General features: G+C 46.5%; 2 protein-coding genes across 2 annotated transcripts in view; both read right to left on the bottom strand.

Annotated features, from left to right (window-relative positions):
• Positions 1–12,940: 12,940 nt before the first annotated feature.
• LOC121277926 (flocculation protein FLO11-like) lies at positions 12,941–15,787 on the bottom strand. Its single transcript, XM_041187786.1, has 2 exons — positions 14,872–15,787; positions 12,941–13,701 (listed from the first exon to the last, which is right to left on the bottom strand). The coding sequence occupies exons 1-2, from the start codon at positions 15,785–15,787 to the stop codon at positions 13,466–13,468; spliced, it is 1,152 nt and encodes a 383-aa protein (XP_041043720.1). The 3' UTR covers positions 12,941–13,465.
• The window catches only part of slc35b2 (solute carrier family 35 member B2), a 40,848-nt gene continuing 37,950 nt past the window's right edge, over positions 14,889–17,786 (bottom strand). The window contains exon 4 of the mRNA XM_041187785.1: positions 14,889–16,846. Within this exon, the coding sequence (XP_041043719.1) occupies positions 15,911–16,846 (936 nt within the window). The 3' untranslated portion in view covers positions 14,889–15,910. The remainder of the gene's footprint in view (positions 16,847–17,786) is intronic.

The raw sequence follows: 17,786 nt of genomic DNA, 5'->3' as shown, positions 1-17,786 counted from the left end.
CGGAGGAGATTCACCAGGATGTTCCCTGTGCTGGAGTGTTTCAGCTACGAAGAGAGACTGGATAGGCTGGGGTTGTTTTCCTTAGAGCAGAGAAGGCTGAGGGGGCATGGATAGGGTATATAGGAAGAAACTTTTGGGCAGGAGGTTTAAAGGGGATTTGAGGAAAAATGTTTTCACCCAGAGGGTGGAATCTGGAACTGGGCCTGAGTGGGTGGTAGAGACAGGAACTCTCACAACAATTAAGAAGTATTTAGATGAGCACTTGAAATGCCACAGCATACAGGGCTACAGGCTAAGTGCTGGAAAATGGGATTAGACCACCTATCACTGGCCCTCCAACCAGCTCTCCTTGTCCCTTCTCCCCCTTAAACCAGCTTATATTTCACCTCTCTTCTATTTTTCCTTAGATCTGATGAAGAGTCATACGGACTCGAAAGGTTAACTGTGTCCCTCTCCGCAGATGCTGTCAGACCTGCTGAGTTTTTCCAGGTATTTTTGTTATTGGTTTTGGTTTAGGATAGGTACTTGATGGCCGACACAGACACGATTGGGCCAAAGGCTGTACAGCTCTATGGCTATGAATAGCACACATGGACCTCGAGTGAGGGCTGTTCAAAGGTAGCAAGGCCGAAACCAGGCCAGTAAAATTAAAAGAGGTCCAGAGAAGGTCGCTAGAATCTGAAACAGATTCTCCAAATATCCCAGAATTAAATAGGGACCAGAGACATCTTTGAGCAGGGAGAGAGATAGTGAAGGAGATGCCCCATGTAGTGAAAGAGCCTAGAGGAAGGCTGGTTACTGAGCCTAGAAAGGATAAGGATCAGGGCTTGCCTGAAATTGGCCCAGGATGCTCGAAGGTGATGCCTCACCCTCTGGGAGATGCAGTGAGACAGGACCGTCCACCAGAGGGAAGGAGTGTCCCAAAAGAAACAAGTGCTACCCCCTGACCGACCAGCAGAGGGACCCCAGCCAGACTGGTCACCCACCATATGTCGAATCACATGGTGACCAGACAGAGTTAACCCCCCACTATTTAAAATGATCCATAAATCCCAACCAGGCCACAGCACTGTAGTCCTCTCCAGTATGAATGTGGGAGAAGGCCACCTCCCTATCATCCTGGCCCAGAAAGGCTGGCCCAAGTTCAAGAACCAACTGCCCACTTGTTGCAATGCCAACCCAAAGCACCTTGCACCAGAAGCTGGAATTCTCCGGGTGTGCTAGCACCTGAACCAGCGTCCCCTAAAGAGGCAAAAGTCCCTTTAAAACACCCCACTCTCCTGACCTTCAGCCTAACCCCGGTCCCTGGATCTGAACAGCTGAACCCTCCCCAGGTTACAAAAGCTGGGTGGGAGCAGCTGAGCCCTATAATCCCTGGGCCTGGCAGCCGCAGACTGAGATGCCCAGCATTCCCCTGCCCAGAGCAGCTTGAACATCACGTGCCCTCTGAGTGCTAACCACTCTGCAAAAACCCCAGGCCCTTCCCAAGATACTTAATCAGGAGGTTGGAATGCCTGACCCCCAACCGAGGGATGTCAAACTCCAGCAGCGCATAGACTTCCCTAGACAGATGGATCTCAAATCCTCCAAACAGTCACCTACACCTTCCCAGATATATATATATATATATATATATTTTATTAACCACATGATGGTTGTTCTGGAAGTTTCTGAGCAGTTAAAAAATGGACAAAGACTCACTCATCAAACTCCTGAAATGTAACACTTCTTACATTGTAGAGACATTCCAGCCTAGCTAACACTAGTAGACAAAGTGCCTGCACCAACCAGTACTGGACAAAGGCAGAGCTGCTGGAACTCCTCATCTCTAACGTTGTGCTAATGGTTCTACAGTTACCTGCTCAAAACACGAAAGGTTTTAACAAGGGGGCCTCATTAGTTGAATGGCTCAACCTGAAACAACCCTGTCACATGACCAAGACCCGAGCTGTTTGAATTGTTTTAATTATGCAGCTTTTGTTTTCTATCTTAACTCACTGTTTAGCCTCAGAAAAGAGTCAGGATTCCAGTCCAGCAGCCTGCCTTTGTCTACCATATAGCACCTAACAGATGGCAACAGGAAGAGTTCCGCCCAGGGTTAATTGTCCGGCCTTCATCTACATTGTGTTCTACTGGAGCATCGAACTTCTGTATCTGTGCCTAAAGGACTAATTCATCTCTATGTGCCTTCTTCCATCGTGGAAGTCATCATTTCAGGAAAAGGAGATCACCTTGCAACAGTTTCAGCCAGCTCACGTGAAACCATAATTCTCATTTGTATCATGGTCTTTGCCCTGTACCTCTTTCCCTTATCCCTCTTCTATTACATGAATGAAAAAATGGGCAGATGTTGCAAAATCCCTTCCCATGCTTTGAGTGTGTGTGAAATAAACTAACCCTCGGATTTCACCCTATCCCGGGTTTCCTGCGGGGACCACTCCAAACCAAAGGGTTGGGGAAAATACACCACCAGTTATAAAGGGGGAAATCAAAAATCAAAAACACCTTTCTGCTTATGGATGGGGAAATGAGAGGAGAAATCAGAGCTGTTTAAATTAAATCCCCATTTGTCCATAACAATATAAAATAACATTCCTGGGAGCAAATTAGGGACTGGAATGTAATTGAGGGGTTCAGGGGTATTTCACCATGGAATAACAGATACGTGAGAGTGAGTTACAGGCTGGAATCTAATCGAGCGGTTTGGGTGGTTTATATATAGAATAACAGATACCCGGGAGTGAGTTACAGACTGGGATCCAATCGAGGGGTTTGAGTGGTTTATATATAGAATAACAGATACCCGGGAGTGAGTTACAGACTGGAATCTAACCGAGGGGTTTAGGTGGTTTATATATAGAATAACAGATACCTGGGAGTGAGTTACAGACTGGGATCCAATCGAGGTGTTCGGGGTGGATTATATATAGAATAACAGATACCCAGGAGTGAGTTACAGACTGGAATCTAACCGAAGGGTTCGGGGTGGATTATATGTAGAATAACAGATACCCGGGAGTTACAGACTGGAATCTAATCGAGGTGTTTGGGGTGGTTTATATATAGAATAACAGATAATTGGCAGCGAGTTACAGACTGGAATCTAATTGAAGTGTTCGGGGTGGTTTATATATAGGATAACAGATACCCGGGAGTGAGTTACAGACTGGAATCTAATCGAGGGGATCGGGGTGGTTTATATATAGGATAACAGATACCCGGGAATGAGTTACAGACGGGAATCGAATTGTGGTGCTCGGGTTGGTTTATGTATAGAATAACCGATACCCGAGTGTCATAAAGCTATTAATGTATATAATATTTTGGAAAATATTTTTCTTTTAAAAGAGATTTAGTCTGTGGGTATATCTTAATTGGATTAAAGTCAGCTAGTCTGGGTGCTTTGATGTACAAGTTTGAGATGTAAACAGAGAGATAGCGGCGCATTGGCATTTTTTGAATAGAGCATTCAAGAGGTGGGGTGAAAACTGACACCTTTCTAGCCGCTACCAAGCAATATGTTCATATTACTAATAAAATTAGTACTATGAAAGGGGTTTTATTGTTAAAAAGTAAGGTTCAAAGACGTTGGTGAGACAATGAGAATTAACATTCAATGGGGCTGGTAGATATAATTTCAGTAGTGTTCGGGTGTGCAGACAGAGGCAATGTAAGATCAAGAGGCAGCTGCAAACCTCCAACTGACTCCACAGTGAAAGGAACCTCATTTTGAATTTGTGAGGTGAAAATGCTTTGCCTGGTCTCTGGTTAAGTCTACGGGCTTAATGCCTTAGTGGAGATCAGTTTGGGAATTTGTTAAAAGTTATGATAGTAATAATTTGTAGCCATGTGTATATATATTTTAACCTGTGTAATTAATAAAATGGTTCATTTAGTTAATGTAAAACCTCGAGAACTAGTGGTCTGATTCCTGAGTTTAGAGTCACATCTCAAATATAACATTTATAATGATGGGTTATGACAGTTGTTTAAAGTTTCCCTCTGGGATTTTTAAAATAACTCTGTCTTACCTACTGCATCGGACATAACACCAGATGAGTTCCAAACTGGAATCTAATCGAGAGGGTCTGGGTGGTATATATATCAAATAACAGATACCTGGGAGTGGGGTACAGACTGGAATCTAATCGAGGGGGTCTGGATGGTATATATATCAAATAACAGATACCTGGGATTGGGTTACAGGCTGGAATCTAATCGGGGGGGTCTGGATGGTATATATATCAAATAACAGATACCTGGGATTGGGTTACAGGCTGGAATCTAATCGAGGGGGTCTGGATGGTATATATATCAAATAACAGATACCTGGGAGTGGGGTACAGACTGGAATCTAATCAAGAGGGTCCGGGTAGTATATATATCAAATAACAGATACCTGGGAGTGGGGTACAGACTGGAATCTAATTGAGGGGGTCTGGATGGTATATATATCAAATAACAGATACCTGGGATTGGGTTACAGGCTGGAATCTAATCGAGGGGGTCTGGATGGTATATATATCAAATAACAGATACCTGGGAGTGAGTTACAGGCTGGAATCTAATCGAGGGGGTCCGGGTGGTATATATAACAGCTGCTCGGGAGAGTTACGGGCTGGATTCTATTGAGGGATACAGGGTGGTTTACACATAGAATGGCAGATACCTGGGGTGAATTACACGTTGGAAATGTTGGAGTTGTATTCATTGATGTAAATGAGGAGTATTCCAGAACATCATCCATGTTTCTTAAACATGGTGAGAAGACAGTTCAGGAGTTATATGTTTGTATTTTGTGCTAATTGCTGCAAGTTGCGTTTGGAGTTGCAGTACCTAATCAGAACCAGAGGAGAGAGTAACTTTCAATGCTTGGCTTACATTGTACCATACCGAATCATAGAACAGTCACTTCCATCAGACATAAACAATAATCCTGGCCTGGGTGTGTTTGATGGGGACAGTGTAGAGGGAGCTTTATTCTGTATCTGACCCCATGCTGTACCTGCTCTGGGAGTGTTTGATGGGGACAGTGTAGAGGGAGTTTTACTCTGTATCTAACCCTGTGCTGTACCTGTCTTGGGAGTGTTTGATGGGGACAGTGTAGAGGGAGCTTTATTCTGTATCTGACCCCATGCTGTACCTGCTCTGGGAGTGTTTGATGGGGACAGTGTAGAGGGAGTTTTACTCTGTATCTAACCCTGTGCTGTACCTGTCTTGGGAGTGTTTGATGGGGACAGTGTAGAGGGAGCTTTATTCTGTATCTGACCCCATGCTGTACCTGCTCTGGGAGTGTTTGATGGGGACAGTGTAGAGGGAGTTTTACTCTGTATCTAACCCTGTGCTGTACCTGTCTTGGGAGTGTTTGATGGGGACAGTGTAGAGGGAGCTTTATTCTGTATCTGACCCCATGCTGTACCTGCTCTGGGAGTGTTTGATGGGGACAGTGTAGAGGGAGTTTTACTCTGTATCTAACCCCGTGCTGTACCTGTCCTGGGAGTGTTTGATGGGGACAGTGTAGAGGGTGATTTACTCTGTATCTAACCCCGGGCTGTACCTGGCCTGGGAGTGTTTGTTGGGGACGGTGTAGAGGGAGCTTTACTCTGTATCTAACCCCGTGCTGTACCTGTCCTGGGAGTGTTTGATGGGGACAGTGTAGAGGGTGATTTACTCTGTATCTAACCCCGTGCTGTACCTGTCCTGGGAGTGTTTGATGGGGACAGTGTAGAGGGAGCTTTACTCTGTATCTAACCCCGTGCTGTACCTGTTCTGGGAGTGTTTGATGGGGACAGTGTAGAGGGTGATTTACTCTGTATCTAACCCCGGGCTGTACCTGGCCTGGGAGTGTTTGTTGGGGACGGTGTAGAGGGAGCTTTACCCTATATCTAACCCTGAGCTGTACCTACCCTGGGAGTGTTTGATGGGGACGGTGTAGAGAGAGCTTTACACTGTACCTAACCCCATGCTGTACCTGTCCTGAGAGTGTTTGATGGGGATAGTGTAGAGGGAGATTTACTCAGTATCTAACTCTGCGCTATGTTACCTGTTGATCCTGAGACTGCCAAATTTCCCATTGCCAACAACTATTTGCTCAGGAAATAGAAAGTGGAAGGTTAAATCATTTCTGAATTACTTTGGTTCCTGGTGACTTAAGTCAGTTTATACAATTTTATTTTATTCATTCACGGGATTTGGGCTTCACCGGCTGGACCAGCATTTATTGCCCATCCCTAGTTGCCCTTGAGAAGGTGGTGGTGAGCTGTCTTCTTGAACCGCTGCAGTCCATGTGGTGTAGGTACACCCACAGTGCTGTTAGGGAGTTCCAGGATTTTGACCCAGCGACAGTGAAGGAACGGCGATATATTTTCAAGTCAGGATGATGAGTGACTTGGAGGGGAACTTCCAGGTGGTGGTGCTTCCCATCGATCTGCTGCCCTTGTCCTTCTAGATGGTTGTGGTCAGGGGTTTGGAAGTTGCTGTCTAAGGAGCCTTGGTGAATTCTGGCAGTGCATCTTGTAGATGGTACACACTGCTGCTACTGTGCATCGGTGGTGGAGGGAGTGAATGTTTGTGGATGTGGTGCCAATCAAGTGGGCTGCTTTGTCCTGGATGGTGTCCAGCTTCTTGAGTGTTGGGGGAGCTGCACTCATCCAGGCAAGTGGGGCGTATTCCATCACACTCCTGACTTGTGCCTTGTAGATGGTGCACAGGCTTTTGGGAGTCAGGAGGTGAGTTACTCCTCCCATGGTTCCTAGCCTCTGACCTGCTCATGTAGCCACAGTATTTATATGGCTAATCCAGTTCAGCTTCTGGTCAATGGTAACCCCCAGGATGTTGATAGTGGGGGATTCAATGATGGTAATACCATGGAATGTCAAGGGCTGATGGTTAGATTCTCTCTTGTTGGAGATGGTCGCTGCCTGACACTTGTGTGGTGTGAATGTTACTTGCCACTTGTCAGCCCAAGCCTGGATATTGTCCAGGTCTTGCTGCATTTGGACATGGACTGCTTCAGTATCTGAGGAGTTGGGAATGGTGCTGAACATTGTGCAATCATCAGCGAACATCCCCACTTCTGACCTTACACAGGAAGGAAGGTCATTGATGAAGTGGCTGAAGATGTTTGGGCCGAGGACACTAACCTGATGAACTCCTGCAGTGATGTCCTGGAGCTGAGATGACTGATCTCCAACAACCACAACCATCTTCCTTTGTGCTAGGTATCACTCCAACCAGCGGAGAGTTTTCCCTGATTCCCATTGATTCCAGTTTTGCTGGGGTTCCTTGATGCCACACTCTGTCAAATGCAGCCTTGCTGTCAAGGGCAGTCACTCTCACCTTGGGAGTTCAGTTCCTTTTTCCCTATTTGAACCAAGGTTGTAATGAGGTCAGGAGCTGAGTGGCTCTGGTGGAACCCAAACTGGGCATCAGTGAGCAGGTTATTGCTAAGCAAGTGCTGCTTGATAGCACTGTTGATGACCCCTTCCATTACTTTACTGATGATGGAGAGTAGACTGATGGGCTGGTATTTGGCCGGGTTGGATTTGTCCTGCTTTTTGTGTACAGGACATACCTGGGCAATCTTCCACATAGCCGGGTAGATGCCAGTGTTGTGGCTCTCAGTGCACCCTCGGTGCTCTCATTCCCAGGTGCAGAGTGTTGGGGAAGCTGCAGCGGGGAGGCAGCAGGACTCACCACCGGCCCTGATCCCCTGAACCTTCCACCCAGGGTGAAGCTTGGTGATTGGATAAGATCAGGTAGCAGAGACTAAAAGTGTTTCACTCATAGGAGAGCATCAGAGTGTGACAAAGACAGCAGCATTATCTGCTTCTGCCTTCATTTCTTCAGGGGCTGGTACAGCCAACATCAGTTGCTCATTGCTGTTGACCTGAATGGCATGGCTTGCTAGGCTACTGCTGTGGGTCTTGAGTCACCTGTAGGCCAGGCTGGATAAGGGTGGCCCTAAAGAGCATGGGTTTTTAACAATTGATGGCAGTTGCCATGGTCACCATTACTGAGATAAGCTTGATGTTCCAGATTTATTCATTGAGTTTAAATTCCACCAGCTGCCTTGGTAGGATTTGAACCCACATCCCCCAGAACTTTAGCCCGGGCCTCTGGATTACTGGTCCAGTGACATTACCTCTAAACCACCATCTCCCACTTGCTGCTAACTTGGCCATACTGGAGGAATTTACAGTCCCTGAGCTTGAAGGCAGTGAAAGAATTTGTAACTCCAGCCAAAGTTCAGGAACACTCAGCTCTTAGTTCCTGCATCATCCCCTGGGCCCAGCTGCTACTCCTTCACACTGGGAAAGAATCCTACCCTTACTGAAAGGATCCCTTGTCTGTCCGTGCAGTCTCAGGCAGACTCTGAACATACTGTCAAGCCTCAGTGTCTGCATCTTTGTGCTCGTACAGATTGATCCAGGAAGATGATGGTGCCACAACTGACTGAGAGAGCCCAGGTCCTATCAATGTGCTTGTCTGTCAGTGACTGTGGAGAGAGCCAAAGGGGAGGGCCTGAGCAAAGAACAGGAAATAGCAGAACAGGAGAGGGGGAGAAAGCAAGATGCACTGCAGCAACTCACCAAGGCTCCTTCGACAGCATCTTCCAAACCCACAGCCACTACCATCTAGAAGGACAAGGACAGCAGATAGATGGGAACACCACCACCTGGAAGTTCCCCTCCAAGTCACTCACCATCCTGACTTGGAAATATATCGGTCGTTCCTTCACTGTCACTGGATCAACATCTTGGAACAGGAATGAGCAGGAGAGCAAATAAGAAAAGTAATTGGTAGATAGGGATGAACAAGGGGGCCATGGAGAGAAAACAAGGAAACAGAAACAAAAAGGGGGAGAGAGAGAAAAAAAACAGAATAAGATTAAAGTAGGAGCAAGAGAGAGAGAAGCAGGAGGGGTAATTGGGTTCAAGAGGAGGCAGGGGCAAGTTAAAGGGTGGGGTATGATACCATCATGAGGTATATATGTGTGTGTGTAGAATTAGGACTTGGTTAATCATCTGTGACTGATTTTTTATGAACTGCCAGACAGCTTGTGGTTAGGAATAATGAGTGTTCCAGTAGATTGGTGTTTACATGTCTGGGTGTAACCTAACTGACTTCAGTTCTTTAGCTTCATTTGAGGTGCAGCATTTGGTTTTTTATGACTGTTGAGATGAAATGAGTGAGGAGTGATGAGTGCTGTACTGCAGGTGCTGGGACCCCTGCGGTTTATAAGTACATTAAAAATTTAGATGTGAATATAAGAGGCATGATCTGTAACTTCGCAGATGACACGAAAATTGGTGGTGTTGTAAATAGTGAGGAGGAAAGCCTTAGATTACAGGAGGATATAGTTGCGCTGGTAAGATGGGCAGAGCAGTGGCAAATGGAATTTAATCCTGAGAAGTGTGAGGTGATGCATTTTGGGAGGACTAACTGAGCAAGGGAATACACAATGAATGGTAGGACCCTAGGAAGTACAGAGGGTCAGAGGGACCTTGGTGTACATGTCCATAGATCCCTGAAGGCAGCAGCACAGATAGATAAGGTGGTTAAGAAGGCGTATGGGATACTTGCTTTTACTAGACGAGGCATAGAATATAAGAGCAGGGAGGTTATGTTGGAGCTGTATAAAACGCTGGTTAGGCCACAGCTGGAGTACTGTGTGCAGTTCTGGTCACCACACTATATGAAGGATGTGATTGCGCTGGAGAGATTGCAGAGGAGATTTACCAGGATGTTGCCTGGGCTGGAGTGTTTCAGATATGAAGAGAGACTGGATAGGTGGGGCTGTTTTCCCTGGAGCAGAGAAGGCTGAGGGGGGACCTGATAGAGGTATAAAAAATTATGAGGGGCATTGATAGGGTAAACAGGAAGAAACTTTTCCCCTTAGTGGAGGTATCAGTAACCAGGGGGGCATAGATTTAAGATCAGGGCAGGAGGTTTAGAAGGGATTTGAGGAAAAATGTTTTCACCCAGAGGGTGGTTGGAATCTGGAGACACTGCCTGAGGAGGTGGGAGAGGCAGAAACTCTCAACATTTAAGGAATATTTAGATGAGCATTTGAAACACCACAGCGTACAGGCCAAGGGCCAAGTGCTGGAAAATGGGATTAGAATAGGGGCTTGGTGGCCGGCACAGACACGATGGGCAGAAGGGCCTGTGTCTGTACTGTATAACTCGATGAGAAGTGGGATGTAGGACAGACGGGGAAACAAATTGGCACCTGGAAGTTTGCAGCAACTCTCACTTTGGGGGAGCCTTGTTTATAACACTTGTCGTGCCAGGATACCAGCATGACCAGAAACCTATAAACTTCGGAGCTTCCCTTAATTTGTGGTCAGGATGGATGAAACTTGTCTGCGCAGAAATAAAAGGGGCAATTTGTTTATTTGTGCTTACAATGCTTAAAAACTGTGTGTGTGTGTGTCCGGACTTGATCAGATATAATAAAAGGATTACCTGGCAGTCATTTCTGCTTCAATTATTCTCATTAAATACCTTACAAAGACCCAGGTTAAAGTGGGGTGTTTGTTAAACTCTTGACATGGACACAATGGGCTGAATGGCCTCCTCCCTGCGCTGTAACCACTCTAGGATTCTCAGCTCATTATAAACAGAGAACCTTTTGAACACTGCTTCAAAGAATAGCAAAAGATGAAAAATAACAAGGCATTTTATAATATTTTATTGAACAGTGATTCCAATTCACCCTTCACCATACACGACATTAACACTCAGTATACACTCCCTCTCCATTTATACAACATTAACACTCAGTATACACTCCCTCTCCATTTATACAACATTAACACTCAGTATACACTCCCTCTCCATTTATACAACATTAACACTCAGTATACACTCCCTCTCCATTTATACAACATTAACACTCAGTATACACTTCCTCTCCATTTATACAACATTAACACTCAGTATACACTCCCTCTCCATTTATACAACATTAACACTCAGAATACACTCCCTCTCCATTTATACAACATTAACACTCAGTATACACTCCCTCTCCATTTATACAACATTAACACTCAGTATACACTCCCTCTCCATTTATACAACATTAACACTCAGTATACACTCCCTCTCCATTTATACAACATTAACACTCAGTATACACTCCCTCTCCATTTATACAACATTAACACTCAGTATACACTCCCTCTCCATTTATACAACATTAACACTCAGAATACACTCCCTCTCCATTTATACAACATTAACACTCAGTATACACTCCCTCTCCATTTATACAACATTAACACTCAGTATACACTCCCTCTCCATTTATACAACATTAACACTCAGTATACACTCCCTCTCCATTTATACAACATTAACACTCAGTATACACTCCCTCTCCATTTATACAACATTAACACTCAGTATACACTCCCTCTCCATTTATACAACATTAACACTCAGTATACACTCCCTCTCCATTTATACAACATTAACACTCAGAATACACTCCCTCTCCATTTATACAACATTAACACTCAGTATACACTCCCTCTCCATTTATACAACATTAACACTCAGTATACACTCCCTCTCCATTTATACAACATTAACACTCAGTATACACTCCCTCTCCATTTATACAACATTAACACTCAGTATACACTCCCTCTCCATTTATACAACATTAACACTCAGTATACACTCCCTCTCCATTTATACGACATTAACACTCAGTATACACTCCCTCTCCATTTATACAACATTAACACTCAGTATACACTCCCTCTCCATTTATACGACATTAACACTCAGTATACACTCCCTCTCCATTTATACAACATTAACACTCAGAATACACTCCCTCTCCATTTATACAACATTAACACTCAGTATACACTCCCTCTCCATTTATACAACATTAACACTCAGTATACACTTCCTCTCCATTTATATGACATTAACACTCAGAATACACTCCCTCTCCATTTATACAACATTAACACTCAGTATACACTTCCTCTCCATTTATATGACATTAACACTCAGAATACACTCCCTCTCCATTTATATGACATTAACACTCAGTATACACTTCCTCTCCATTTATACAACATTAACACTCAGTATACACTCCCTCTCCATTTATATGACATTAACACTCAGTATACACTTCCTCTCCATTTATACAACATTAACACTCAGTATACACTCCCTCTCCATTTATACAACATTAACACTCAGTATACACTCCCTCTCCATTTATACAACATTAACACTCAGTATACACTCCCTCTCCATTTATACAACATTAACACTCAGAATACACTCCCTCTCCATTTATATAACATTAACACTCAGTATACACTTCCTCTCCATTTATACAACATTAACACTCAGTATACACTCCCTCTCCATTTATATGACATTAACACTCAGTATACACTTCCTCTCCATTTATACAACATTAACACTCAGTATACACTCCCTCTCCATTTATACAACATTAACACTCAGTATACACTCACTTTCCATTTATACAACATTAACACTCAGTATACACTTCCTCTCCATTTATACAACATTAACACTCAGTATACACTCCCTCTCCATTTATATGACATTAACACTCAGTATACACTCCCTCTCCATTTATACGACATTAACATTCAGTATACACTCCCTCTCCATATACACAAGATTAATTCAGTAACTCTCCCACTCCATATACACCCACATCCTAACACTCAGTAACTCTGCCACTCCATATACACCCACATCCTAACACTCAGTAACTCTACCACTCCATATACACCCACATCCTAACACTCAGTAACACTGCCACTCCTTTTACACCCACATCCTAACACTCAGTAACTCTGCCACTCCTTTTACACCCACATCCTAACACTCAATAACACACGCACTCCATACACATTCACATCCTAAAACTCAATAACTCTCCCACTCCAGATACACCCACATCCTAACACTTAGTATACTCTCTGCTTCATATACACGATTCTAACATTTGGATAATTAAGAGTATGTTTAAATGGTGACCTGCTGGAAGCAGTGAAGGTCTGAAAACAGATTGACTGAAAACATCCATCTATACAGATGACTGAAATGGAGTTGTCAGGTATATTAAAAAGATCAAAACAGATGAGAGAATGTTAGCCTTTGTACTAGGGATTTGCGATATAAAGACAGGGATAGGGGGTGGGGGGGAAAGTTTCGGAGAGCTAGACAAGGCTCTAGTTAAGACCTGACCTGGAGCACTGTGTACAATTCTGGGCTCCACACCTTAGAATGCAAATCTTGACTTTGGACAGAGTGTAGTGCTGACTCACCACAACGTTACCAGGGGACCAAGAGTTAGATTGTGATAAACAAGGCTAATATTGTGACAAACAGAGGAGGTTAAGGAATGATTTAGTTGAGGTGCTCAGAAATGTGAAGGAAATTGATAGGGCAGTTAGATTTTTTGCTGCTGGTGTGAGGCATTAGGCAAGGGGATGAAATGTTTGATCAGAAGCAGGCCAATTCTGGAGAGATTTCTGTAAAACAGTTCTTCACACAGTGTGGAACACTGTACCCCAAAAAGGAGTTCAGTATAGCAGAACTGCATGAATATTAGAGCAGCATTGTCTAGCAGTGAAGGGAGCGGTGGTGCACTGTGCTGGGTGGGGATAGGGAGTGTGGGTTCTGTACCTGTGTGTCCTGTCTGGGTGGGGATAGGGAGTGAGGGCTCTGTACCTGTGTGTTCTATCTGGGTGGGGATAGGGAGTGTGGGCTCTGTACCTGTGTGTTCTGTCTGGGTGGGGATAGGGAGTGTGGGCTGTGTACCTGTGTGTTCTGTCTGGGTGGGGATAGGGAGTGTGGGCTCTGTACCTGTGTGTTTTGTCTGGGGGGGGATAGGGAGTGAGGGCTCTGTACCTGTGTGTTCTGTCTGGGTGGGGATAGGGAGTGAGGGCTCTGTACCTGTGTGTTCTGTCTGGGTGGGGATAGGGAGTGTGGGCTGTGTACCCGTGTGTTCTGTCTGGGTGGGGATAGGGAGTGTGGGCTCTGTACCTGTGTGTTCTGTCTGGGTGGGGATAGGGAGTGAGGGCTGTGTACCTGTGTGCTCTGTCTGGGTGGGGATAGGGAGTGTGGGCTCTGTACCTGTGTGTTCTGTCTGGACGGGGATAGGAAGTGAGGGCTCTGTACCTGTGTGTTCTGTCTGGGTGGGGATAGGGAGTGAGGGCTCTGTACCTGTGTGTTCTGTCTGGGTGGGGATAGGGAGTGTGGGCTCTGTACCCGTGTGTTCTATCTGGGTGGGGATAGGGAGTGAGGGCTCTGTACCTGTGTGTTCTGTCTGGGTGGGGATAGGGAGTGTGGGCTGTGTACCCGTGTGTTCTGTCTGGGTGGGGATAGGGAGTGTGGGCTCTGTACCCGTGTGTTCTGTCTGGGTGGGGATAGGGAGTGTGGGCTCTGTACCTGTGTGTTCTGTCTGGGTGGGGATAGGGAGTGAGGGCTCTGTACCTGTGTGTTCTGTCTGGGTGGGGATAGGGAGTGTGGGCTGTGTACCTGTGTGTTCTGTCTGGGTGGGGATAGGGAGTGTGGGCTCTGTACCTGTGTGTTCTGTCTGGGTGGGGATAGGGAGTGAGGGCTCTGTACCTGTGTGTTCTGTCTGGGTGGGGATAGGGAGTGAGGGCTCTGTACCCGTGTGTTCTGTCTGGGTGGGGATAGGGAGTGTGGGCTCTGTACCTGTGTGTTCTGTCTGGGTGGGGATAGGGAGTGTGGGCTGTTTACCTGTGTGTTCTGACTAGGTGGGGATAGGGACTGAGGGCTCTGTACCTGTGTGTTCTGTCTGGGTGGGGATAGGGAGTGTGGGCTCTGTACCTGTGTGTCCTGTCTGGGTGGGGATAGGGAGTGAGGGCTCTGTACCTGTGTGTTCTGTCTGGGTGGGGATAGGGAGTGTGGGCTCTGTACCTGTGTGTTCTGTCTGGGTGGGGATAGGGAGTGTGGGCTGTGTACCCGTGTGTTCTGTCTGGGTGGGGATAGGGAGTGTGGGCTCTGTACCCATGTGTTCTGTCTGGGTGGGGATAGGGAGTGTGGGCTGTGTACCCGTGTGTTCTGTCTGGGTGGGGATAGGGAGTGTGGGCTCTGTACCTGTGTGTTCTGTCTGGGTGGGGATAGGGAGTGTGGGCTGTTTACCTGTGTGTTCTGTCTGGGTGGGGATAGGGACTGAGGGCTCTGTACCTGTGTGTTCTGTCTGGGTGGGGATAGGGAGTGTGGGCTGTGTACCCGTGTGTTCTGTCTGGGTGGGGATAGGGAGTGTGGGCTGTTTACCTGTGTGTTCTGTCTGGGTGGGGATAGGGAGTGAGGGCTCTGTACCTGTGTGTTCTGTCTGGGTGGGGATAGGGAGTGTGGGCTGTGTACCCGTGTGTTCTGTCTGGGTGGGGATAGGGAGTGTGGGCTGTTTACCTGTGTGTTCTGTCTGGGTGGGGATAGGGAGTGAGGGCTCTGTACCTGTGTGTTCTGTCTGGGTGGGGATAAAGTGTGGGCTCTGTACCTGTGTGTTCTGTCTGGGTGGGGATAGGGAGTGTGGGCTGTGTACCCGTGTGTTCTGTCTGGGTGGGGATAGGGAGTGTGGGCTCTGTACCTGCGTGTTCTGTCTGGGTGGGGATAGGGAGTGAGGGCTCTGTACCTGTGTGTTCTGTCTGGGTGGGGATAGGGAGTGTGGGCTGTGTCTTGGGGATGAACGGGAGCTGAGTGAAGGTGGGAAGCTGTTCTGGACATGCTGTCTCATCTCCATTCTAATCCATTTTCCAATGGTGAATGTCCACTGCAGTCCCCTCACTAACGGATGTAGAAACAAGACTGTCCAACATACTAAGTGTCTATCGAAAACCAGCCTGACGATGAGCCTTGCTTTCAGTTACACCTTCTGCACAGGGGTCTGGCACTGGGCTGTCCTCTTCTTACTCTTCATCCGGCTTCTCGCGTATACCCGCAGGAAAAGGGAGAGGAAGACAGTGGCCAGCCCCAGGCCACCCACCATGGTGACTGAATGGCCGTAGATAAGGCAGGACAGGAGGATGGCAAAGGCCTGACGGAGTGTCATGATGATGGTGAAGACGGCAGCTCCGAACTGGCTGATGGTGTAGAAGATAAAGAGCTGTCCACAGGCAGAGCAGATTGACAGCAGTCCAGCATGAAAGGCAAACTCTGGGTGCTGCAGCATGAAGGCTAGAGACTGGAAGAAAGCTCCCTGCTCCAGGAGAGAGCCAACTGTGAAGAGACAGGAGAAGAGGTTCACTCCAAACATCATCTGGATAGAGGACATCTTGTACTTGAAAAGGGCGTCCTGCCAGTTGGAGGTGAAGCTATCAAAGAGGATGTAACCAGCCAGGATCACAATGCCGGAGAAAGTGGTGACAGTGGACGGGTGTTTGTTCTGAGTGTTGGACAGGAGGAACATGCTGACTCCAGCTGAGATGAGCATGGCTGTCAGATACTCCCAGTACTCGTAGCTCTTGCGGGACACGATCTTGCCCATCAACATGACGGGAATGACTTTGGAAGCCTTGGCCAGTACCTGAGTGGGAAAGCTGATGAACTTCAAGGCTTCGTACTGGCACCAGCTGCTCAAGATGTTGGAGATAGAGGCGAAGGAATATTTATACATGGGTGCCCCGTGGCGAGGTTGCTTTGTGAGAGCACAGCACAGGCCGGCGACTGTGACAGCCAGGATACGATTCATAAAAACCAGGAACTGGGAGTCGCGGAACTTCACCCCAGGATCAGTCTCTGTTCTCCCGTATGCTTTGGTCATCACTCGTTCCTGTAGAACCCCCCAGGTCAGGTAGGAAACCTGGAGAGAAAAACCAACAACTGCTGACTGGGGAACTCCAAACAATAGGGTGAAATGTGGTCGCCCTCTCACCTCTGGGGACCTCCTTATCAAATCTTGGAGCAGCAGACATTTTTGGTGTTCAGTATTACTGGCCTCTCTCTTTCTGTAAGTGGGCCACATGGGAATCACTGGCAAGGCCAGCATCCGCTGCTCTTCCCTAATTGCTTCTGAACTGAGTGGCTTGCTGGGCCATTTCAGAGAGAAGTCAACCAGATTGCTGTGGGTCTGGAGTCCCAGACCAGACCAGATAAGGACAGCAGGTTACCATCCCTAAAGGACATTAGCCCACTAGGTGGGTTTTTATGACAACTGATGATAATTTCACTGTCATCGTTACTGAGGCTAGCTTTATATATTCCACATTTCTTTTATTAATTAGTTGAATTTAAACTCCACCAGCTACCTTGGTGGGATTTGAATCCTTGACCCAGAGCATTAGCTGGGGCCTCTGGGATGCTACTCCATTATCACATCACCATCTCTCCATCCACTGGTGTTAAGAGCCAGGGGTTACGAGAATCAGATCTCCTCGTTGTGTGGTTACTGTTTGCACCACCCCCAATCTCTTCTCAACCCTGTGTATCTCAAAAAGACAGGGTGAGGGAGAGGACAATGAAACAATGCCAATTCCAGTCCTGCTAGGCTCTTAAACTATCAATAAAAAGTGAACCAACAAGTTATTTGATTAAGGTTGTGCCAGAGTAAATAAGGACAAACTGTACCCAGCACCAGGAGGCCAGCTAGCTACAGGATACATTCTCAGACGATTGGCGAAAAACCTGAGGTGACACAAGTAACTTTCTTTTTTTTTTTACACAAGTCGCTGTGATCTGGAACTTGCTATCTGAAAGGGTGTGGGAAGTCACTGTGATCTGGAACGTGCTTCCTGTAAGGGTGG

The sequence above is a fragment of the Carcharodon carcharias genome, chromosome 5 (genome assembly GCF_017639515.1).
Source record: "Carcharodon carcharias isolate sCarCar2 chromosome 5, sCarCar2.pri, whole genome shotgun sequence".
NCBI lineage: Eukaryota > Metazoa > Chordata > Chondrichthyes > Lamniformes > Lamnidae > Carcharodon > Carcharodon carcharias.
The sequence above is the reverse complement of the archived record's forward strand: the minus strand, read 5'-3'. Positions and strand labels throughout refer to the sequence as shown.